Below are 21,347 nucleotides of genomic sequence, written 5' to 3'. Positions count from 1 at the left end.
CCTGTGATGAACTGTACACTCGAGTGCCAGCTAGCACAGAGCTGGGTCACTCACACACAGAAGTATGGATGTGTGTACACGTGCGTGTGTGTGAGTATGTGTAATATCGTGGGTGAATTACGACATGCCACGCTACTTGAACACACCTTTTTTGCCTTCAATCAATCCTAGTGCTTTATTACAAACAGCAGGCTGCGGTGTCACTGTAAATCGCTGGGTCATTGCTCACGTAGCCAACAGCTTTCTGAAGGAGAGGGGGGCGGGGTCAGCCAGGAGGAACTACAAGAGGTAATGTGTCAATGGGTCTGAGGAGTAGATGACATCATTCTGGTGCAGGCCTGTGCCATCCTGAGGGAAAGGGATTGGCTACCTGCAGTGTGACTATGTTTGTCCGTCTTTGTGTGTGCAAAGGAGGGAGTCAGGTGGATAAACGGTTAGGGCTAGTAATCTGAAGGTTGCCAGTTCGATTCCCGGCCGTGCCAAATGACGTTGTGTCCTTGGGCAAGGCACTTCACCCTACTTGCCTCGGGGGAATGTCTCTGTACTTACTGTAAGTCGCTCTGGATAAGAGCGTCTGCTAAATGACTAAATGTAAATGTGTGCATGAGAGTGTGTGTGTGTGTGTTTGTCCAGATGTGTGTTGGGCCTCATCTTTTAAAAAGCTCTGAGGAACAGGGTTTCATCGCATGCCTTTCGTCACTGCTTATCTCTGGGCACTTGAGGATGTTACAGTGGCGTGGAACAACAGAGAACACTGTAGTGTTCTGACTGAGAGCCTTGATCGGCTGCTCCATGACTGTTAGTTGCCATGGACCAGGGCCGGCACAATAGGGCTCTCACAGTTGAGTAACAGTGGGGGTGATAATTCTGGTCTGGACCCAGGGGGGCAGTGGGTTCCGCCTGGCCATCAACCTGCAGAGTGGCTCCCCACCTCAGGGCTGCAGCCAGCGGTGACAGTGCCTGAGCTTGATTAAAGTTGACCTTGAGAATGGATGTGTGTGGGGGGGGGCCGTGTGAGAGCGCCTAACCAAGGCTGGCGGAATAGGCACCAGAAAACACCGAGAGACGGATCTGAAGTAATTGCGTCAGAAAAGACTAAAGGAAATCAATGACGATGGGGAGGGATCGATAGGTTTTTTTATCGCTAATTTCTGAAGAGGATCGACTGGGAGACGGGGCGGGGGAGGTGAGTGGGGGGGGTTCGGTCAATTGATCCAGTATCTCCTTTTCTGTATTGGCATATCTCACATTATTAATTAAGAAGAAATGCTCAGCCGACTGATGGATAAATTAGGCAGTATCATTAAATCAACATTAATGATTGTAATGAGGAGAAAATTGGTGCTTCAGTTAGCCTTGGTCTTCACGACAGACAGACAGACAGACAGACAGACAGACAGACAGAGCAGGCTATAGAGCTGCTGGTCACAGCAAAAAATGGTCAGAGCCAGGTGTACAGACAGGAGACTGTGTATTGACAGTGATCTGGGGACTGCTGCTACTCTACATAGCATCCATGTACCGCCTTGGTCCTCGCAGGGTCCTTCTGGGGAATCTGCTGGGCTGGGGTTGTCGTGACTTGGCAAAACTCCACAGGCTGCTATGGGTACCAGTGGAAGGACACCAACAAGAGGTTTGTGTGACATCAGAGAAAGAGAGAGAGAGAGGAAAAGTCAGCCATCAACAAGGACGCTACGACAGCACTTAATATCGAAGCAAGCTGGTGTTTGTGCAGAAGCAGTAGACTGTGTTCAGAAGCACGTGCCATAGGAGTCCCTGAAGGCATCCAAACTTGGGAGGAGAAAGGAGGAAAAAGTCAAAGAGTCACAGTGTGGGGCAAGGAACTGAGCAGCAGACCATACCCTTTCCTTAACCACCCCTGGGAAATACAGCTATGGCTGGCACTATGTGTTGTGGCAAGTCATAAATCTCTCTGGTGGAGCTCCCCGAGTGTGCGGGCTAGCTGGCCACACGGCGGGCCACCTTGGGAGGGCTCTGGACGCCACACTGACCTTCCTGAAGCGGACCGAGGAGGCCCTGCCGGAGCTGTGGGAGGCGTCACACTGTTCCTCCTCCACGACCTTCGCTTCAACCTAGGAGTGCACACACACACACACACAACAATGACACAGCAACATATTGACACAGATACGTGCATGCACACAGACATACACACACGCACACACATTGACATACACCTCCAGACGAGCAGACACATTGACACAGACACAAAGCCAGGCACGAACAGACAAACGCTCGGACACGCTGGCTTATGGAACTCGTGTGGAAACAGTACCACACGCTCCCGCGTGTGTGATTGTGTCCCAGACGGCTCTGGTTCACTAAGGATGTGTGGAGGTATGACTGGTGCACAAGCCCTCTAGTCCGGGTCATCTCATTTGATGTGTGTTGTGTGTGTTTGGCTGGTTCCCCCGGGGCCGGAGGAGCCGCGTTACCTGATCGACTGGCAGGTCCACTTTGATTTGCTCGTCCTCTGGTATCTCTGTGGCACCTGCGGTCTCCCTCCTCCTGGCTTTGGCTCTGAACACACTGCCCTCTGAGGACAGCCATTAATCACTATTACTGCTCATGCTGACAGCCAGTCAGCTGACCAGTCAGTCAGTCACTGAGCCAGCCAGGCATTTGGTCAAGCAGCCAGTCAGTCACCTGGCCAACTCTGTGGTCCCCCTCTCTGCTTCTTCCTTATTTTTCCTTTAACTGTGACCTAATCAATGAGGCTGTCAGTCAGTGTTAGTGTTCTGTCTGCTTCCACTGTCAGGCCTTGCTCTCCAGCCCTAGGAGCTGCTGGGGCATGACCAGGCCCACTGCTCAGAGCCCTGAACTCTGCTAGCACCACTCAGGGAACAATGCCAGCTAGAGGCCCACACAAGCCAGCTATTGTATGCATTGATTGTGAGGATAGTCACCTGGGATGTCATGTTGCCGATATACATATACAATGTTTGAAAAATGTGTGAAACAGGTAACAGAGAAAACAGCATTGCTAACAAAGAAAGAATGCCCCCCGAGTCTTGTATAAATGGCCCACAGAGCAAAAGAATACAATAATAATGAAAAAAAAAGCAGCAGATATAAAAATGCAAAGTGCTATCCCAAAACAATCTCCCGTCAGATGAAATAGTAATGAAATGAATGATTGATGGTGGTCCTGACTTCCTTTGTGCCCAAAAAGAGAGAGAGAGAGAGAGACAGACACACACACACAGAGAGAGAGAGAGAGAGAGAGAGAGAGAGAGAGAGAGAGAGAGAGAGAGAGAGAGAGAGAGAGAGAGAGAGAGAGAGAGAGAGAGAGAGAGAGAGAGAGAGAGAGAGAGAGAGAGAGAGAGAGAGAGAGAGAGAGAGAGAGAGAGAGAGAGAGAGAGAGAGAGAGAGAGAGAGAGAGAGAGAGAGAGAGAGAGAGAGAGAGAGAGAGAGAGAGAGAGAGAGAGAGAGAGAGAGAGAGAGAGAGACAGCCGTCCCTGGCAAGGTTGAGAAGACTCCCTGCTTGGCGCTGAATTAATTTATGATCCTATTTGAGGCAGAGCTGGGTAAAATATTCACCTCGTAGCCGTGCTCTCTCTAGGCTGCTGTGGCGCCTTGCCATGATTTAACGGGGGGCTCTCCAGTGTCTTCACACCGGGTGCCCACACGTATACACACGTTTGCATGCAGGGACATACACAATCAAATAAGATGGCTGTGTGTGAAATAGAGAGAGGAAGAGGGGAACATGTCTGGCAAGTGATAGTGTGTGCTGAGTGCAATGAGGATTCAGTGCAAGTGTGCGTGCCTGTGTGTGTGTGTGTGTGTGTGTGTCTGTGTGTGTGTGTGTACATACCCCCTGATGAGAGGAGAGGGGTTTGAGAGACATGCTTCTGTTGCTTGGCTCTCTCAGGCTTGGCGTAGAACAGAGAGTCTGCCTTGAGTCTGTGATCTGTAAACTACAGCACATGAAACAAAGCATGTGGGTTGGTGAACACAGATAGTGAGAGACGGGGCACATCTTTATGCATGAGGCTGTTGTTCCTCTACAGCACACCAACACCTCATCTCTGTATGAACTGAACTTCTTCAAGTTGCTGTACCCGGGGCACGCCAGCTTCAGAACAAAACCTCCCGTTGGTATATTTTATCTTTACTGATCACTGAGAATAAGGGGTGGGTTTCTGTTCAATTAATTTCTGGTTTTGGACAGGAACTATTGGACATTTTGATTATAAAACCCCATCAACATTCTATATGATGACTGGTTCTTTACATGATACTGTTACATGTGATGTCCTAGCCTATACTTCTATTGAAATAAATGACAGGTACAGGAAAGGATTGTGGAAAACAACATTAATATTAAACTAAGCTGTGAGGCCCTTAGTTGAATAAATATGAGGGATGGAATGTATATAGTCTTTTGATATAAAGAGGGTGTCAGTGGGTTTTTTAATGTATTTTCTCTTTCAGTCCTTTTATTCTAACATTGCTCCAAGTTGTCCAGGCGCTGATAAGCTTTGCGGGTCCCCAGTGACTGTGCTGGCATTGAATGAGTCTGGTTCCAATACATCTCATGCACAGCCAATCAATCACTGGCAAGCACTGCCAACTAATCATTTATTGATAGAAAGGAGCAGCCATGAATTTCTAATAGCATTCGTCTTATTTAACAGTCCAGATCAAACAGAGAAAATCCAAACACGCTTGGAGGGGGGAAAAATCCTGGGAATATCTTTCTTTTTGGCAGCCAACAGGCAGTTATTGATGGGAATGCCTACAATATGAGAGTTGTGATGAAAAAAATAGAGGAAAAAGAGAGAGAGAAACAGAATTACAGAAAGAGAGAAAAAAGAGGAGAGTGGTTGTTGAGTATGAGGGTAACCAATCAGAATTTCACATGCGTTACATATCAACACCCGGCATCTGGGTGAGATATTCACTCCTTGGAGGACAAGGAATGGGAATGTTCAAATGTTTTATTAAATTTCTTTCTCCCCATCATGGTTGTTTTCAGTCGGCTCTCTCAGGGCTTGGGGGCATGGGGGAAGTGAACCGATCCCTTTGTGTGTCTTTCTGAAGCCTACACCGCAGGCACTTGGTGTTTGTTAGCGCGCTAACACTGCATCGTGGGACATGATGGATGTTTATTAGGCGGCCTTCTCAAAACGCAGGCAGAGGCCAAAGGTTTACTGATCACTCCTACTTTCAATTCCCAGTGCCCTCAGTGAGAGGTGAGACATCTAGAATTCAGACCGCAGGCCTTCTATTGACAGAGGCTGGGCCGGCAGACAGGACACAGCTCAAACAACTCGCTCAGCGCCACTGACCCTCATAAGGATCATTTGTTCAGCTTCTCCTTATTACACCTGCCCTGGTTGTGCGGGGAAGGCGCCCTGGGTTTCTGTTCAATATTTAGAGGTCTTTGTTTCATACAACCAACCCTGTGGCAAGAACAAGCTGCTTCTGGCCTACTTGAACTTTGAGAGGGTTATCAAATTCCTCCATCCTCTATGATGTTAGACATCAAAACAGCGGAGCAGAAATATGAAAAACACATGAAAACTACCCCCCAACTGTACTCTGGACAAACTTAAACATGCAGAATACGGAGGGTCCAGCGAACAAGGATGGGCGATTGACACAACCTTATTCAAAATAAGATGTAATCCCAGTATGTCTGAAGCTTAGGCATGTCAAACAGTCCAGCCGCCATACGGCAATCAGAGTGCCTCAGAAAATGGTAAGGGGATAAAAATGTCAGAAAGAAATGTCAAACGATGACAGATGGGTTAAGGCATTGAGGCCTGCACTTAAAAACTACCATCAAACTCAGTGTTGGAGTGATGGACAAGGCTGATGACCCTGCCACAGGCCCTCCTAAAACAGCTTTATAACAGACTCCCTGCAATAGACATTAAAGTTAGATAGAATGCCATGGAGCTTCCCAGAAGCAGGCACCACCTCAATCATGATTCATAGAAGACTCAGGCTTCAGCCACAGCTACAGATGAAAAGTGTACGGGACAGAAAGAGACAAGGAGAGAGAGAGGGGGAGAGAGAGAGTGAGAGCGAGCGAGAGCGAGCGAGAGCGAGAGAGCGAGCGAAAGCGAGAGAGCGAGAGAAGATGTATGCTCTAGCAGTGATACTGTAGCTGTTGCTCATGTACTTTAAGGTCTGATGAACAAATAGCTGGGTCACTGTCGCCTCCCTCTGGTTAGCACTGGGAAGGCAATGCAGAATTTTCCAACAGCAAGGCCAAAAACACATTCCATGAAATAACTGGGACTTGGAAAAGTGTGTTTGAAAGTCAAACAGATTCGCGTTTGCCGATGCCAAACGCTTCATGTTCAAATGAAAAAGGAGACAGTGATTCCCTTCTGCCCCACAAAAGGAGTTGGCGCACATCCACTTGAAGCAATATCGTTACGATGGTGGAGCACTTAAGGTCATTAACACAGCAAGAGAGCAGTAGATAGATCAGCACTATTAAACGTGTGTGTAATGGTGATTGAATTGGACAGTCATTGCGCCTAAGTCTTACACAGCTCATACAGTTTGCCCTTCTAATCAGATCCTTTGTTTGCATCTTAGCGGCTTCAAAATGTAGATGAGTTAATGAAGTGTGATCAAGCCATCGGACGAGCAACACGAGAGGAGAGATGACTGCCTCTCTAACTCCGGCACATGACTTATTGTTGAGAGCTAAGCTGTAATTTTTCATGGTAATAAAGAGACATCAGATATTTCACGTTGACCTTTTCTGAAACCAAAGAGCTGAGTCTGCAATCCCCTCCTCCTCACTCACTGAGCCTCAGTATGTGAGACACTTATCTTCATCCCCACCAGGCTGGAATAGTGACAACACGTGTGTGGGTGTGTGGGTGTGTGTACATACCATTGCATGAGTGAGCATCATACATTGTAATTAATCACAATAGAGATGGTTTGACTCAGGAGAAATGAAGGATGTCTGGTGTGCTGTGTGTTTCCTCACGGTCAATCTGTTCAAGGGCGTCCAGCGCCACAGAATTCTGAGAAGCTCATTAATATGTGTTGTGGTTTGACATTAAAGCCACTTAATGTTCTCTAATTGGATGCCTCAAGCAAGGAGACATTCTTAGTTAATTGGTGATTAAATACCTACAATAGTTAGGCTAATAGTTACTTTAGACTACCTGGTATGGTATTGCTTATGTTGCCTTTTAAGAGTTGAAAAACAGTACTTCCAGTAAAGCACACAATATTTCTAAATTACTTTTTGTATCAACAGATTAAAACAAACTATTTTCAAATGATTGTGTGCTGCGTAGTTTCCAAACACTTCATGTTGTAATCACAGGAAGCACTTACCAAAGGTCTCGTATGCTTTTCTTTCCTTATCACTCGTGAAGCAAAATCGAGATGGACTCTAGGTTAAAAAAATATATGAAAATATATGAAAAAAGATTACAAAGAGTGTCAACTATTTATTCTCCTGTGACCACACCACATATCAAACTAAAACATATTGCCTCTGTTGATTTTCTTTTTCCCTGTGGGGAAAAAAAAACATTCAGCATATCGCTAAAGTACATTATTTTTTTCATACCCCAGCCTCAGTTCTGAAGACAGATAGCCAAGCAGAGTGCAGAAGCCACTCACCCCAGGCTACATTCCTGAAAGATGCCCTTCCTCTGGACCCAGTGGAAGTACGGCAGCAGTCTGAACCGCTCCATCCCTGTCGCTACATAGTAATGGTTGTTCTCCAGCTCCACTGAGCTGGACAATGGGGTCCCATCTAATGTGCACAATCTGTGCGGGAAAAATACAGAAAAAGAACCCGCAGACTGGTGCAAAGAAAACAGACAGTGTGAAGCTCGCTTACATGCTAAAATATTTCATGTACATCAGTTGAAATGCCATAACGAATCATGCCACAGAGATGGGGTACGACTATAGTGTTATGCGGTGTATGTCTTTGGTGTGAATTGTCACAGGAAACTGTTCTATTGTCCTTGAAAAGTCTTTTTTAAATACCTACGCACGGCTCCAGTGCGAAGACGCACTTTCTCTGTTATCATAGCCAGAACTATCTCCCAGTTTCTCAGAGTGTATTTTGGAATCAGGAGCCGAACTGGAGGAACGAAGTAGTTTCCATTGGTAAAAACACTGCAAAACAAAACATCTATGAGTACCTTTCCATCAGTCAAAACATTGGTACTTAAACAGAAGTGAAGTTATGATCAGTACAAGGTCATTTTGTTCTGATTCCAATGGTAAATGTGCAAGCATTGGTGATTGTGTTTTACTGGTTGAACTCTGTGTCTTAAATACAAATGGCTTTGCAATTCGGATCCAATCTCAATTGAATCAGTTAAATGAGGCATGGGTGCACTGTTCTATTAGCTCGGCTCATGATGGAATCTCTCACTAATGGAATGTTTTTGAGTGTGCCATTAGTATAGGACAACTGGGAAATCGGTACTGACTTGATAGTGCATGACTCATGCAGAATCTTCCCCCATCTAGCTGGAACAATTATTCTGCTGTGGACCACTGGCTTTATCTGTAAGGAGAAATGAAAACACCCAATCATAACTTTGTCATGGTTTCTGTCCATCTCTTATCTGGCAATAGCTTGCCTTGCAGCATCTAACCCTTTAAGGCCAGGTACTACAGGCAAAAACCCAGATTTTAGTTCAGGTGGTCAATTTGGATATTTTTTGATATTTTGGTTCTATAACCAGTAAACTTTCATAACATGCCCATGCCCCTTTACCACATATCCATGTGGTAAAGTTTCATTTTGATAGAAGAACAGGATTTCTTTTTTCCTATTCACCTGTAGTACCTCCCCTTAAATAATGAATTCTCAGTGTGGTTTTCAATATCAATAAAACAGGCTTATTTTCTTGGATATTTTTGGTGTGAAAAGACTCAAGTAAATTAAGCAGAATGATGTCTGAATTAAACTTCCTCATTTCAGTATTCCTTAATATACAATAAGGAATAATCTTGTTACATAGGACAAGAGAAGCTGGTGGATTTCCTTCATCACTGCTAATATAAATGCCGTTTTGCAACTATCCTCCTGGCGGCGCTAAGAAATTGGACAGTACAGGCCTACTTATAGAGCAGGCCGTATAGGAAATAAATTAGACTGTCCTTACACAAACACATGAAACACACACATTTACATATGAAACGTTCACCCACATTCATATTACTGAAAACCTAAATATAGCCTACATACACATGAAATGCTCGCACAGACGCTTGTGAAACACATTCACACATTCATATATGAAACGCTCAAGTCTTATAAGGATGAGTAAGAAGCTTTGAGAATGTAAGTGTGAGAACATTTTCACTATATCCGGAATGCATTTCTGTATATCCGGAAGTCAGCTCAATAGTTAATAGTAGAAATTTTACAATTTGACCTCATATACTTACAACTTCGCTCTTCTTCCGCTGGGGCTTTACTGTGGTAATGTTAAAGTAACTACGGGGGAGGGAAATCAATTAGAACATGGGGTGGTGGGCTATTCACTCTTTTATAATGATAACATAGAGACTAAATGTATAGGCCAAAGGTTTAACGACGTGGAATATTGCTACATTTCAGAGAATTCTAGTATCATAATACAGATGCATAGGCCTACTCAAGTTTTTTGAAGTGCTCTGTGCCAGCAGCGACGTATTTTTCACCGTGCTGCAAAATCTCCAAACTCAGTATTCTGTGTCCTTGTCGAGGCGTGTAAATGTTCCTCACGGCTCCAAAATGGGCTTCCACTCCCCGAGTTACATTATTCAGAAAACTATCAAACGATGGCACCTGGCGCGGATTGATAACAATCCTTCTCCCAGGATAAAAAGCATCGCCGTTTCGATAAACCACTACGGTTTTGGTAGGTGATGGGTGAGCACCAGACACCCTGCCAGGAATTTCAGTCATTAGTGTAGCGAGGCAGGTGGATGCAGGGTAGCGAACCGTTAACTTAGAGAATGAGCAGAGGCCAAGTGTCACACGTTATTAAATTAGCAAGTAGTTCATTGATACCGTGGTGCATCTATAATCAAGGCTACAGTATGCACTCGACTGAGCATTTTTATCAGTTATCCTTGACATTAACTACAGCCATATTGGTTTGCAAAGGCCGCCTTCTTTGATTGTGACACATTATGGTTGCGGTTTATTCCACTGTCATGGAAACCAATCTGTTTCAGTAATAGGCTGTTTATGATGTAGCTAAAATTATACCATGGTGTGGGTGAATACTCGATTCTGATTGGCTGCAGCGGTGTCCGTTATGTAAGCGATAATGTCCGACGAGGTGTGCAATTTCATACAATAATGGACGATGTATGTATCCCTTACATAACCTTTCCATTTCAGATGTCGGATTATTTTACCATAAATATAACCCATAAATGTAAAACCCCACCACCACCCCTCAAAAAACAAACAAACAATCAAGAGAATAGTCAAACTGGCTTGTATTGGACATGTGAACCATGTCAAAAGCAGATGAATCACATGCACCAGAAAACCTGTATCCACATATTTTTGACACACTGGTAGCCTTCTTCAAAGGCAATGTAAATATGCTTCAAACCAGCCCACCGATTCACTGAATGTGATTCGATGATGTGACTTTGCATATTACCAGCTCTGTCACAGTTTAGAGGCTGGTGTCAGAGGCTTGGTTGAGGACATGGAGGCTGGATGACCCCATAGCCTCAGCCTGCTGACACCTCCATCTGGGGCGATGCTCAGACGCACATGACTGACAGGGCCAATCAGCGCCAGGGAATCACCTGAGTAGAAATGCCTGTGGTGAGACTGGAGCTAGAGCAGAAAGAGACAAAGACTTCTCAACTCAAATGCTTTTTATCAACTTTACAGATTGTAGTAGTTCATATAGTTTTGAAGTTTACGGAGGATTAAACATGATGTGCACTCAGGAGGGGTTGAAAAAAGCAGGCTGGACTGTTGGCATGTCTAGATGTCTTGGCCAACATCCAGGTTGGCAGACGTTCCCTTCTCTTACAGAAACTTGGGTGCGTTTCAAATATATTAGAGAGAGAAGTGTTAAGCACCAAACCTCTCCGATAAGATAGATACCCATTTGTTTGCCAAGATCCAATTTGATTTATTCATCATACACATTCAGTGTTGTTTAACTAACTAAATGGCTTCCATAAACAACATTTGCATTGCCATCTGTCTGGAATATGGACTTTTAAATATTGAATTAATTAAACTGTTGAATAAGAACTGACATTTCACATAGCTATTTCCAGATATCTGGGGATTTAATTAAAGGTGTAAAAAATAAATAACCTACTTTCCGAGGGGCCAGAAGCTCCTGCCACTTGTCCGTGCTCCACTTGCTAATCATGCAATGTCCCTCCTCTTCAGGGGTCAAATAGCAGGCTACTATCTTACAGGAGTCAGGAAAGTTTCCTGTTGACATCACAATGATACACAGTAACAGTAAAGTTGTGTCTAGTTAGCGGCATGCCATGCGCCTGAAGTTTGAGACAGAGGCACTGGGTTAACCTGTGACCTCATCTGTAAACCTGTCATAACTTGTACCTGGAAATGTAACATTTGAACCTAGCACGGCTACAGTAGTTCAAGTTAGTTCAACAACACATGTTTACACAGAACAATTACTTTCTCAGGCCCTTAATGATAGCACACAGAAAAAGGATAGACAATAATAATTCATATGATAATAGTAGCAAGATCAAAATGAATATCCCAATATAAGACATGGGGAGAAACGAGTGAACACTGAATCGTGTAAAGAAAGCTGTGGATGAGAACCAGGTGGCCAATTCTACCTTTGAAGTGGTTGGTGTCTATCTCCACTTTGCTGATGACTCCAGGGTGGCCCAGTCTGAACACTGCCCACTCAAAGCCTGGTACCTGCAGAATGCCCCTCTCGTCCACCTGGCACAAGGCATTGTAAGATTCATAGGTTTTAGGTTTATTCTCATGTAGTATTAGGATGTATTAAGAAATACACATGTTGGACAAACACAGAACTTTGGTTGGACTGATAGGAAATTGTCGAGAGGAACCAGACAAATAATTTATTTGTACCTGTACCTTATCGCAAGTGCCAAATTAAACGTGAAACTTGTATCATCACAGCATACAGAACACACAATTTCTCAGCTGAATAAAAACAAAAGTGTATGCTGGGTAACCTTTAGCTCTCTGGGTCTGTCCAGTCGACGTGCTGTCTCCCAACCATCCCCCATGTTAGCAGCTCTGCCCAGACCTTTGGAGATACAAACTCATGTCAGTACACTGACAGGGAAATGGGACACGTACAAGCCCATGGATGCATTTTCATAATTATGTTTCCCCTCAATATAATTCTCCAGGTAGAATACCTAGTCCATATTGAGCATGACAAATTCACATCTCACTGTTGTGGCACGGAATTGACAGTGAGATAGTGGACCGCTGCCAGTTTACAGCAGACTTGATGGAAACCACAGAGACATGCACCTGTCAGTGAGGTATGAACTTCATTAATCAATGTTCAGTTATTTAATGAAAGGGACACAACTGGCTAAATCTAATCCTGGTTGAGATGTGTATTGACTGTACCACAGGTAAACAATATTTCTATCCCTTATATTAACCCATAACTATATTTTTTGTATAATGCTTGAGTGGAACTTTGTCGGTAATGCTCACAAGCTGGCGTGGTGGCATACCTATCATGTTACGAGGGTGACCAAAGTGGGCATCACTGTACCCCAGACAGACCCCCCCATTAACCAAGGCTATCAGGTCCACCTGGTTGTCTGTCGGCACTGTTGACCAGTCTTTCTGACCCACACCGTACACCCTCAGTCTGGCAATACCCCCGTCTGTAAACCACACAGATAAACAAGCACAGGGCCTTTAGTCCAGATACAATTAACCATATGGATATGCACTGGATAGAGCGCTGTGGCAGAGGGGTGGGAGGGGTAACCTGGGTACATGTTGAGCCGTAGATGCGTGACCCTGCCAGGGAAGGCTATTGGGAAGTAGTTATGACACGTGTCAGAGTATCCAGGCTTCAGCTCTGTCACAGGAAGAAGTTCCTCCCACAAGTCTGAATTCAGCTGTCAAAACACAACATCTGTTTGATCCCTTGCAAGCATGTTATAGTGAACCACATAGAAGAAGCTATGCCATAGAAGCAACATGGGAGATACTCAATACCTTTGCAACTGCTGCAAACTGGCTCTGGGAAGCAGCCATGCCTGTGCGGTTGCCATCAAGGGTCAGTGGTGGGAGATTGTCTGTGTCTACACAGGTAGACAGGGACAAGTCGAGTGCAAGGTCAGTTCTCCAGAATCTCAGCATATCCCATGCATGGCAAATTATTGCGTTATGTTGGAGCAGAACTTGATTAATCTCCAGGGGGAAATGGGAAGTGTTCTTACCCAGACATGCAGCCTGAACAGAGCACGATGGGGCATAGTTCCCAGTGAAGAAGGAAGTGTCCACATCCAAGCCATAGAGGATCCCTGGCACACCCAGCTGAATGATGCACCAGTCATGACCTTACAGACATGTTGGCCAATAACATGACACACCAGTCTGCCCATTAGCATATTTATATAACATCACCGATTTTACAAGAATTACTGTGAACTGATCTAACCTCGTTCAAAGCCGTGTACTGTAAATAAGGGACTCATACCGGGTATTCTTTTTCTTCTGGTTTCCCAGCCGTCCATCCATTTTCCATATTCAGTGAATGCAGAAGCTATGAACTCAGGTGTCTCTCTCTTCCAATCACATACAGCAGTTAAATATGTAACTGACAAATTACCAACATAATGAAATGTGCCTTGTCCCTGACACAAATACATGAAATCAAGTTATCACATTGTACCTTCAGAAGATTTATAGCTGGAGCAAACCATTCATCGGTGGCAAAAAGAACCTTGCGGGGAGGACGTGGCTGTAAGTGTGGGGCTCAGGAACTAACAGCAACTAGTCCAGAAATATATTGTGTAGGTTTGCGCTAGTGTGACCATCTCAGTTGAAATGTCAGGATCATGACTGTGACTCACCTTCCCACCAGCTGTCTCACAGGCCAAGTTATTGAACTGCAGAAAGCCTGGTTGCTCTGAGGCCAACTCCACTGCTTTGTGTTCTGCCATGTCTGCAGTCGCCAAAAAAAAGGCAGTCGAAGCCTGTTTAATGCTATACTTAATACATGAAGCCTTGGGAAACTGCTATGCAGCTAAGCTTTCTAAATGGAGTCTCTCCTTTAACTGGCTTACATATGAAAGTTGAGCAGGTCAAAGTACAGCAGCAGTGCTGTCAGTGACTGCGGTGTCATGTTTACTGTTGACCAAGGGGCCACTAAGTTAGTAATGTTCAAAATGGTCTGCTTGTCATCAAAACCCCATTTCCAACAAGCCTGTGAACCAATTATCTTGATCTTAAGTCAACCCAAAGGAGAGCATGTTTGAGTGGTGTGATTTCAGTGGGTTACACTAGGAAAAGGTCACATGCTTTAAGAAACTACAGGCTTTACTTAACATGTTGCATGACCAACCATGGACACTGCCCATGGTTGATTAATTATTTGTGTAAAGACTCCAGTATCAGTCAGATCTACACTCACTGGCACCACCTATCGAAATCCAGCATGTTGTTCTACAGAACATGTGTTTAACAGTTTACATTTAGTCATTTAGCAGACTCTTATCCAGAGCGACTTACAGTAAGTACAGGGACATTCCCCCGAGGCAAGTAGGGTGAAGTGCCTTGCCCAAGGACACAACGTCATTTTGCATGACCGGGAATCGAACTGGCAACCTTCGGATTACTAGTCCGACTCCCTCACCGCTCAGCCACCTGACTCCCTCCAGTTATCTTGTCATTCAGCACACACGTGTTTGCACGCATCACTAACCTAGTTTAAAAGACAGTACACATCATTGACAGTAAACAAATTTATTTTGTCATCTGCACTTTACAGTTGGAATTCTGGGAACTCAAAAACGACATCTTTGCCTGTGAGCTTCTTGTAGACACCGGAGAAGGTCTCAACCTGAAAAGAGACATGCACATTACCATTAGTTTTGTACTGCAAAGGTTAAGCTAACAAAGCTACAGGCCAGATCATTTGCATACAATTGCAAGGCAAGATACAATCATATCCATTGCAAATGAACATTTAAGAAGTTGTGCTCTGCATGGTTTAGCCCCCCAGTCACAGCCCAAAGAGCTCTGGGAAGATGTAGGAATATACAGGACGCCCATCCTCACCAGCCCGAGGGCCAGGGACAAAGCTTGCTCTCCAACGTCGTGGAACGGGAATATACGTCACAGCACGGTTAGGTGCTACGCTCCCATACGCCACAAGGACAGAGCCATGAGAGAGTAACCTCACAGGGTATCCACGTTGGGGGTTCGCGATAGGTAAGAAACCTTTTCTACTGACACTCACTTTGTGTTCAACATTGTTTTGTTGTGCCTTGTCAAGGTGAACCTTGATGAGCCGACTGCTGTCGAGTTTCACACGAATCCTCTTGCCAACAATCTCACTGGGGAAAACGAGGTCCTCGAGGATGGCATCGTGCACGGCAGTCAGAGTACGGCTGAAGAGATTAAGCAAACATTAGTCATTTATCAAACTGAGAACACCGACTCCCCTTTCCCCAGTTTACATCCTCGTCATACACCCTCATAAAAGACTCATTCAAAATGTAAGACTACATTAAGACATATATAAATAGCTCAGTATACTTTATGAAGGATAGTACAACTCACTGGAGACAAACATGGTCATGTAAATTCTAAATGGATTCACCACATTTTATTCAGTCACCCATCCTTTTAGCAGAAAATCAGGTGAAGATGTACTCTGCATGGTTTAGCCCCCCAGTCACAGCCCAAAGAGCTCTGGGAAGATGTAGGAATATACAGGACGCCCGTCCTCACCAGCCCGAGGGTTGGGGACAAAGCTTGCTCTCCAACGTCGTGGAACGGGACTATACGTCACAGCACGGTTAGGTGCTACGCTCCCATACGCCACAAGGACAGAGCCATGAGAGAGTAACCTCACAGGGTATCCACGTTGGTTTCAGATGCAACACAAGAGGCAAGTACAGACGCAAGGAGAAATAACACACCTCCTGGGACGCTTCTGCTTATTCTTGATGCGGCTTTTCCTGGTTGGTTTGGGCAGGATTCTCCTCTGTAAGACACAAAACACATCAAGGTTAGATTGACATGGAAACTTGGTGTGGGGGAAACCCCCCCCCATTAAAATACAATGTGCTCTGCATGGTTTAGCCCCCCAGTCACAGCCCAAAGAGCTCTGGGAAGATGTAGGAATATACAGGACGCCCGTCCTCACCAGCCCGAGGGTTGGGGACAAAGCTTGCTCTCCAACATCGTGGAACGGGACTATACGTCACAGCACGGTTAGGTGCTACGCTCCCATACGCCACAAGGACAGAGCCATGAGAGAGTAACCTCACAGGGTATCCACGTTGGTTTTTAGCCACTGATACTGCAGCTTAAGCAAAACAAATCATGAAAAGGTCTGACATTACCCATCCAAGCATAAAACATTTACTAATGTTGAAGTGATGGCACAATTATTTGCGTCTTCGGCTCCCAGTTCAATGCTTTCCCACATATCAAAACAGGCAGTTTCTCACCTGTGCAATGAACACAACGTGCTTGCCGCTGAACTTCTTCTCCAGCTCCCTCACGAGCCGCACCTGAATCTTTTGGAAGGACTTCAGCTGGGGCACAGGAACAAAGATGATGATGGCTTTCCTGCTGCCACCAACCTCGATTTCCTGAATGCAAGAATACAATTTGAGGAACTTCACATGCCCATCTATTGTCACAGAATAAATTAAGCATATCCAAAAAAGGTTTTTGGGAGAGAGTGATGTGCTCTGCATGGTTTAGCCCCCCAGTCACAGCCCAAAGAGCTCTGGGAAGATGTAGGAATATACAGGACGCCCGTCCTCACCAGCCCGAGGGCCAGGGACAAAGCTTGCTCTCCAACGTTGTGGAACGGGACTATACGTCATAACACATCAGTGCTACGCTCCCATACGCCACAAGGACAGAGCCATGAGAGAGTAACCTCACAGGGTATCCACGTTGTTCACAGTTCACACAATAACATAAATCATCCTTATGCTCACCAATCTAATCTTATGGTATGGGTTGCTCTTACTTTAGCTGCGGTGATGTTGAGCTCCCTCAGCTGGGCTTTCAAGTCTGAGTTCATCTCCAGCTCGAGAAGAGCCTAAAAAAGATAAAATGTTAGTAAATCATGTGACAAATTCTTAGCGTCACTAATGAATCTTAAGGTAGCACATTCACCTGTATGATAATGCCCATCTTACCTGGGAAATCCCAGACTCAAACTCGTCTGGCTTTTCGCCATTGGGCTTCACGATTTTGGCGCTGGTACTGAACATGGCCTGTGTCTCTGAAATTTTTAACGTAGCCATTTAAGATACAGCATAAATAACAATGCATTACACTGACTTTAGATCACAAAAAGCCATTGGCTACGTTAGCCTAGCTATATACCGCTAGTTTGATAGGAGATGTCTTGGCCAAAGAGTTTGGGGGTCTGGCGTCCCCAAATGAATGGCACACATGAGTAGTCTCCAACCTAACTGTCCAGCATAGGGTGTACTTTAAGTACACTTTCAAAGTAAGATATAAATGAATAGTTCCACAGAAGAAGAAAAAAACTACTCGTGGCTTGAAACTTAGCCTAGCTTCACGTCTATGAAGCTAACCTACTGAGGATATGGTTTCTAGTAGCCTTAACGCTATACTAGCACTAGCAAATGGAAAAACGAGTTGCCACTGAACAGCGGCAACCCAATTCTAGACAACAGGCAAGCAATAGACAATATTACATTTGCAATCGGATTAAAGGCGATTTTTACGTTACACCACTGGTACACTATAGGAACACATGGGCCTCAAGACCGCTATACTGCTAGCATTGCCTTTCCCTTCCAGATTACTCACACGGCTAGGCTATCAAGAAAGGCATCATAATGTATTGTAAAACAGCCATCCAAAAAAAATTATGAAATAATCTAAGCCATCGATGGTTTTACATGACCTGTATTGCAAATACTTAACCATTCAGCCCACTATTTTAACATAAAAGGATGAAATTCTGATCACTGTAAAATCTGTCAAGACCTACCTCGATCAACGACGGCCAGGGAAGAGACAGTAGCATCGCGAGAAGTGCATTAAAGAGCGTTTGTGAAGGAGAATCATGGGAGTACGGAAGTACTGATCTTTTACGTGACTGATAAGAGTTCCTGTTGTTGTTGCTTTCTATTTTAAAGCGGAACGAGGTGATTTATGCTACCAGTAGTGTGAAATTCTAACACCGTTTTTGATGTTTATGTAAACGGTTGCATCTTTCTTTATACTTAATTGTCTGTTGAGTGAGGCTAAGTGGTAAGGCTAAGTAGTTAGCCAGTGCTCTAGTAACTTGGGTAGCGACAGTCAGTGTTTTGTAAGGTGTCTTCCTGGTAAACACCCAAGATTTGATTGAAAATGGCATCTGTCTGACTTCATTTCTCCCCGTTTCAATCAAGATTGCACAATAATGGGTGCCTCCACTTAACAGTAATTGTTAACTTAAGGGATGTTCCGATTGACTGGTCTTTATAGCATAGCTCGAAGGGCAGTGTGCATTGGTACAGAAGACATGGCTAAAGGAAAGTTCTTCTACGCAGTGGGAAAGGGGAAAAAACCTGGAGTTTATAAGACTTGGTGAGTTAACAAGCTAGAGTTAACTGGCTAACTACTGCGATTTTTTTATTTTTATTATCTTGAATGTATTACATTATAAAATGTTTTTTTTTTTTTTTTTTTTTTTTTTACTTTTCAGGGATGAATGTAAGAGTCAAGTTGAAAAGTTCCCACATGCCAGTTTTAAGAAGTTTGCTTCAGAAAAGGAAGCCTGGGCTTTTGTCAGAGGTGAAATTGCATCAAAAGTGCCTGATGTGACAGACGGTAGGACATTTTTATACAGTTTCCATAAGAATGTGCATCTACAAAGACATTTTGCCATGACTTAATAGGAAATTGTCAATTGTGAGCATATACACCTGCCCAAGAGATGTTTTGTATTGATTGGAAGGGAGGTCTTTGGTACAGTGGGAGCAATTTGCTGGGAAACGGACAAAGGGCCTCAATGAAGTGTTGAATCTGTTAGGAGGAGCGAGCCAGGGGACAGTAAGCCTCCCTAAAAGAGGCCCAGAGGCACTTGAGTACATTCCACTGGGTAAGAAGAGGCCCTGTGCTGAGGTGGAAGAGGAGACTCCCACCAAACGAGTCAAACTGTCAGAAGAGGGATCCCAGGGCAGCGCTTCATCCTCTGGGACGAAGGATGGCTTCACATACATGGGTAACAATCTCCTGTTTTTATAAATGTTGTGCTTCAAGGTACACAGACGACAACAATGGGAATCATGCCTGTTAAGCACTCATGCATGACTATCATTTAACGATGCCTAATGGACTGCATCTGTATTCATACTCTGGACCATCAGGTGATGCGGTGGTGGTCTATACAGATGGCTGTTGTTCAGGCAATGGGAGAATTGGAGCCCGGGCGGGCATTGGCGTGTATTGGGGACGTGACCATCCTCTGTGAGTGGACCATGATGTCCTATGAGTGGAGGCCACACACTATTCATGTTCAAGGTCTCACAAATATATTTTTGATCTGTACTGTAGAAATGTAGCTGAGCCGCTAGATGGAAGACAGACCAACCAGAGAGCAGAATTACAGGTAAATCTAATAATAATAATAATAATAATAATAATAATAATAATAATAATAATAATAATAATAATAGACTTATATAGCACATTTCATACAAGAATTGCAGCTCAAAGTGCTTTACATAAAATCAATAAATACAATATTATAAGTAATAAAACCCTTCTGAAAACAGGCCGCAGTCTTTGCGGTAATCCAGAACACACAAGCCGCAGTGTTTGCGGTATCTCGAGCCACAGTATTTGTGGTTTCTCAATATAAATAAAATGTAACAATCAGTAAAAACAATAATACAAGTCAAACACAATATTAGAATTTCTTTGCATACTGTAGTCATTTCCCTTGTGTTTAAACCCCACTTTGTTTTCTGTGACACAGGCAGCCTGTAAAGCCTTGGAACAGGCCAAGGAAATGAACATCAAAAAGTTGGTTCTCTACACAGACAGCAAGTTTACCATTAATGGTATGTTTTGAATTTATTTAAAAAAAAAACAGTTAAACAGCTGCGAGTCATAGAAAGAACCGGTGTGCAGATAACCTTATTGGATTTAATTATAACATTGTAACCATTTGCTGATCAGGTAAAAATTTGCATGGATTCATGGTGTTTTTCTGAGAACATGTTTATAGATACCATTGCTATTACTAGCGTTGCAACTTTCAAGAGGAAGTATCCAAGAAACTGTCATTTTGACGACTGTCCCTCAGGTGTCACCAGCTGGGTGAAGAACTGGAAGCTGAACGGCTGGAGGTTAAACTCTGGGGGTCATGTCATTAACAAAGAGGACTTTCAAAAGCTTGACAAGTTAAACGGCGAGGTGGAGGTTGTTTGGGTAAATATATGCAATTATTCTACTACTTAATAAAACATCGGATTGTATTCTCAAATGGTTCTTTTGGTTTGAAATGACCAAGTATTCAAATAAATAGCAACAGTCCTTCTCTCTTCCCATCCCATAATGTTGCTCTTTTTCTAGTTGCATGTCCCAGGCCATGCTGGATACTTAGGAAATGAAGAGGCGGACAGGCTGTCCAGAGTGGGAGCATCAAAGCGATTACAGTCCCCAAAGGAAAATAATGGAACATAAACATTTACCATCTACTTGGTGTACCTTGCTTTGCCATGTTTGCAGCAAATTCAGTTAAAAAGGATATATATTTGACGTTCAAATGGTAAATGGCAGTTTGTATATTGTTTCAGCAATATGCTGGCTGCCACGGGATTAGTGCATTTCAGTTGGAAATTCTGTTGAAAGTATGTATTTTACTTATTTGTTTCTGTAAATAAAATCTTGATTTATTCTTCGCTCTGGATATCGCTCTGGATAAGAGCGTCTGCTAAATGACTAAATGTCAATTCTTGCATGACCATCGGTGAAGTTTCTGAAAATTTAGGCGTCTTGTGTGCTGGAAATGTAATATCCTTCTCAGACAGTAGGTGGAGCTCTTGTTCATTCAGTACAGAGAGTGGTAGCTTTGAGTGGAATTGCATTTTTGAACCAGATCATACTTTCTCAAAATGACATGAATATCACCCCTGAGTGATAA

The 21,347-nt window shown here is 44.0% G+C and overlaps 4 protein-coding genes and 4 non-coding genes across 8 annotated transcripts; 1 reads left to right on the top strand and 7 right to left on the bottom strand.

The window, feature by feature from the left end:
* Window positions 1-1,751: 1,751 nt before the first annotated feature.
* Window positions 1,752-9,925, bottom strand: LOC136947573 (doublecortin domain-containing protein 2-like). Its single transcript, XM_067241688.1, has 9 exons — window positions 9,633-9,925; window positions 9,424-9,472; window positions 8,457-8,533; window positions 8,005-8,136; window positions 7,630-7,779; window positions 3,839-3,927; window positions 2,457-2,557; window positions 1,984-2,093; window positions 1,752-1,791 (listed from the first exon to the last, which is right to left on the bottom strand). Exons 1-9 carry the CDS (start codon window positions 9,923-9,925, stop codon window positions 1,752-1,754), a joined length of 1,041 nt encoding a protein of 346 aa, XP_067097789.1.
* Window positions 9,926-10,466: 541 nt separating this feature from the next.
* On the bottom strand, window positions 10,467-14,217 carry allc (allantoicase). The gene is made up of 11 exons (XM_067242172.1): window positions 14,065-14,217; window positions 13,884-13,934; window positions 13,689-13,776; window positions 13,429-13,548; window positions 13,205-13,290; window positions 12,972-13,104; window positions 12,709-12,864; window positions 12,190-12,263; window positions 11,821-11,929; window positions 11,319-11,437; window positions 10,467-10,819 (listed from the first exon to the last, which is right to left on the bottom strand). Exons 1-11 carry the CDS (start codon window positions 14,152-14,154, stop codon window positions 10,646-10,648), a joined length of 1,200 nt encoding a protein of 399 aa, XP_067098273.1. The 5' UTR covers window positions 14,155-14,217; the 3' UTR covers window positions 10,467-10,645.
* A 723-nt stretch (window positions 14,218-14,940) lies between these two features.
* rps7 (ribosomal protein S7) lies at window positions 14,941-18,254 on the bottom strand. The gene is made up of 7 exons (XM_067241321.1): window positions 18,204-18,254; window positions 17,377-17,462; window positions 17,205-17,276; window positions 16,672-16,815; window positions 16,138-16,202; window positions 15,453-15,603; window positions 14,941-15,053 (listed from the first exon to the last, which is right to left on the bottom strand). Exons 2-7 carry the CDS (start codon window positions 17,449-17,451, stop codon window positions 14,976-14,978), a joined length of 585 nt encoding a protein of 194 aa, XP_067097422.1. The 5' UTR covers window positions 17,452-17,462; window positions 18,204-18,254; the 3' UTR covers window positions 14,941-14,975.
* On the bottom strand, window positions 15,186-15,411 carry LOC136948588 (small nucleolar RNA SNORA73 family). Its single transcript, XR_010877358.1, has one exon. It is a non-coding gene; the product is annotated as a small nucleolar RNA SNORA73 family (small nucleolar RNA).
* Window positions 15,861-16,086, bottom strand: LOC136948586 (small nucleolar RNA SNORA73 family). The gene has a single exon (XR_010877356.1). It is a non-coding gene; the product is annotated as a small nucleolar RNA SNORA73 family (small nucleolar RNA).
* On the bottom strand, window positions 16,279-16,504 carry LOC136948591 (small nucleolar RNA SNORA73 family). The gene has a single exon (XR_010877360.1). It is a non-coding gene; the product is annotated as a small nucleolar RNA SNORA73 family (small nucleolar RNA).
* LOC136948590 (small nucleolar RNA SNORA73 family) lies at window positions 16,909-17,132 on the bottom strand. The gene has a single exon (XR_010877359.1). It is a non-coding gene; the product is annotated as a small nucleolar RNA SNORA73 family (small nucleolar RNA).
* Window positions 18,255-18,291: 37 nt separating the features above from the next.
* rnaseh1 (ribonuclease H1) lies at window positions 18,292-21,145 on the top strand. Its single transcript, XM_067241320.1, has 8 exons — window positions 18,292-18,784; window positions 18,903-19,027; window positions 19,230-19,421; window positions 19,567-19,666; window positions 19,754-19,808; window positions 20,178-20,262; window positions 20,508-20,632; window positions 20,777-21,145. The coding sequence occupies exons 1-8, from the start codon at window positions 18,657-18,659 to the stop codon at window positions 20,885-20,887; spliced, it is 921 nt and encodes a 306-aa protein (XP_067097421.1). The 5' UTR covers window positions 18,292-18,656; the 3' UTR covers window positions 20,888-21,145.
* The last annotated feature ends 202 nt before the right edge of the window (window positions 21,146-21,347 follow it).

The sequence above is a fragment of the Osmerus mordax genome, chromosome 8 (genome assembly GCF_038355195.1).
Source record: "Osmerus mordax isolate fOsmMor3 chromosome 8, fOsmMor3.pri, whole genome shotgun sequence".
In the NCBI taxonomy this organism is placed as follows: Eukaryota; Metazoa; Chordata; class Actinopteri; order Osmeriformes; family Osmeridae; genus Osmerus; species Osmerus mordax.
The sequence above is the reverse complement of the archived record's forward strand: the minus strand, read 5'-3'. Positions and strand labels throughout refer to the sequence as shown.

Excerpts from the sequence above, each read along its gene's own strand:
- allc (XM_067242172.1), bottom strand. The coding sequence starts at position 14,154 with ATGGCAGAACACAAAGCAGTGGAGTTGGCCTCAGAGCAACCAGGCTTT. Across the intron at positions 12,865-12,971 it reads ACGGCTCAACATGTACCCAG|ACGGGGGTATTGCCAGACTG; the intron begins GTTACCCCTCCC and ends TGTGGTTTACAG. Across the intron at positions 10,820-11,318 it reads AGCTTCTGGCCCCTCGGAAA|CTCCAGTCTCACCACAGGCA; the intron begins GTAGGTTATTTA and ends TTTCTGCTCTAG.
- rnaseh1 (XM_067241320.1), top strand. The coding sequence starts at position 18,657 with ATGTTCCGATTGACTGGTCTTTATAGCATAGCTCGAAGGGCAGTGTGC. Across the intron at positions 19,809-20,177 it reads ACCAGAGAGCAGAATTACAG|GCAGCCTGTAAAGCCTTGGA; the intron begins GTAAATCTAATA and ends TCTGTGACACAG. Across the intron at positions 20,263-20,507 it reads CAGCAAGTTTACCATTAATG|GTGTCACCAGCTGGGTGAAG; the intron begins GTATGTTTTGAA and ends ACTGTCCCTCAG.
- rps7 (XM_067241321.1), bottom strand. The coding sequence starts at position 17,451 with ATGTTCAGTACCAGCGCCAAAATCGTGAAGCCCAATGGCGAAAAGCCA. Across the intron at positions 16,816-17,204 it reads TCAACATCACCGCAGCTAAA|GAAATCGAGGTTGGTGGCAG; the intron begins GTAAGAGCAACC and ends TCTTGCATTCAG. Across the intron at positions 16,203-16,671 it reads ACGTTGTGTTCATTGCACAG|AGGAGAATCCTGCCCAAACC; the intron begins GTGAGAAACTGC and ends TGTGTCTTACAG.
- LOC136947573 (XM_067241688.1), bottom strand. The coding sequence starts at position 9,925 with ATGACTGAAATTCCTGGCAGGGTGTCTGGTGCTCACCCATCACCTACC. Across the intron at positions 8,534-9,423 it reads AGCGGAAGAAGAGCGAAGTT|ATAAAGCCAGTGGTCCACAG; the intron begins GTAAGTATATGA and ends TTCTCCTTACAG. Across the intron at positions 2,094-2,456 it reads TGGACCTGCCAGTCGATCAG|GTTGAAGCGAAGGTCGTGGA; the intron begins GTAACGCGGCTC and ends GTGCACTCCTAG.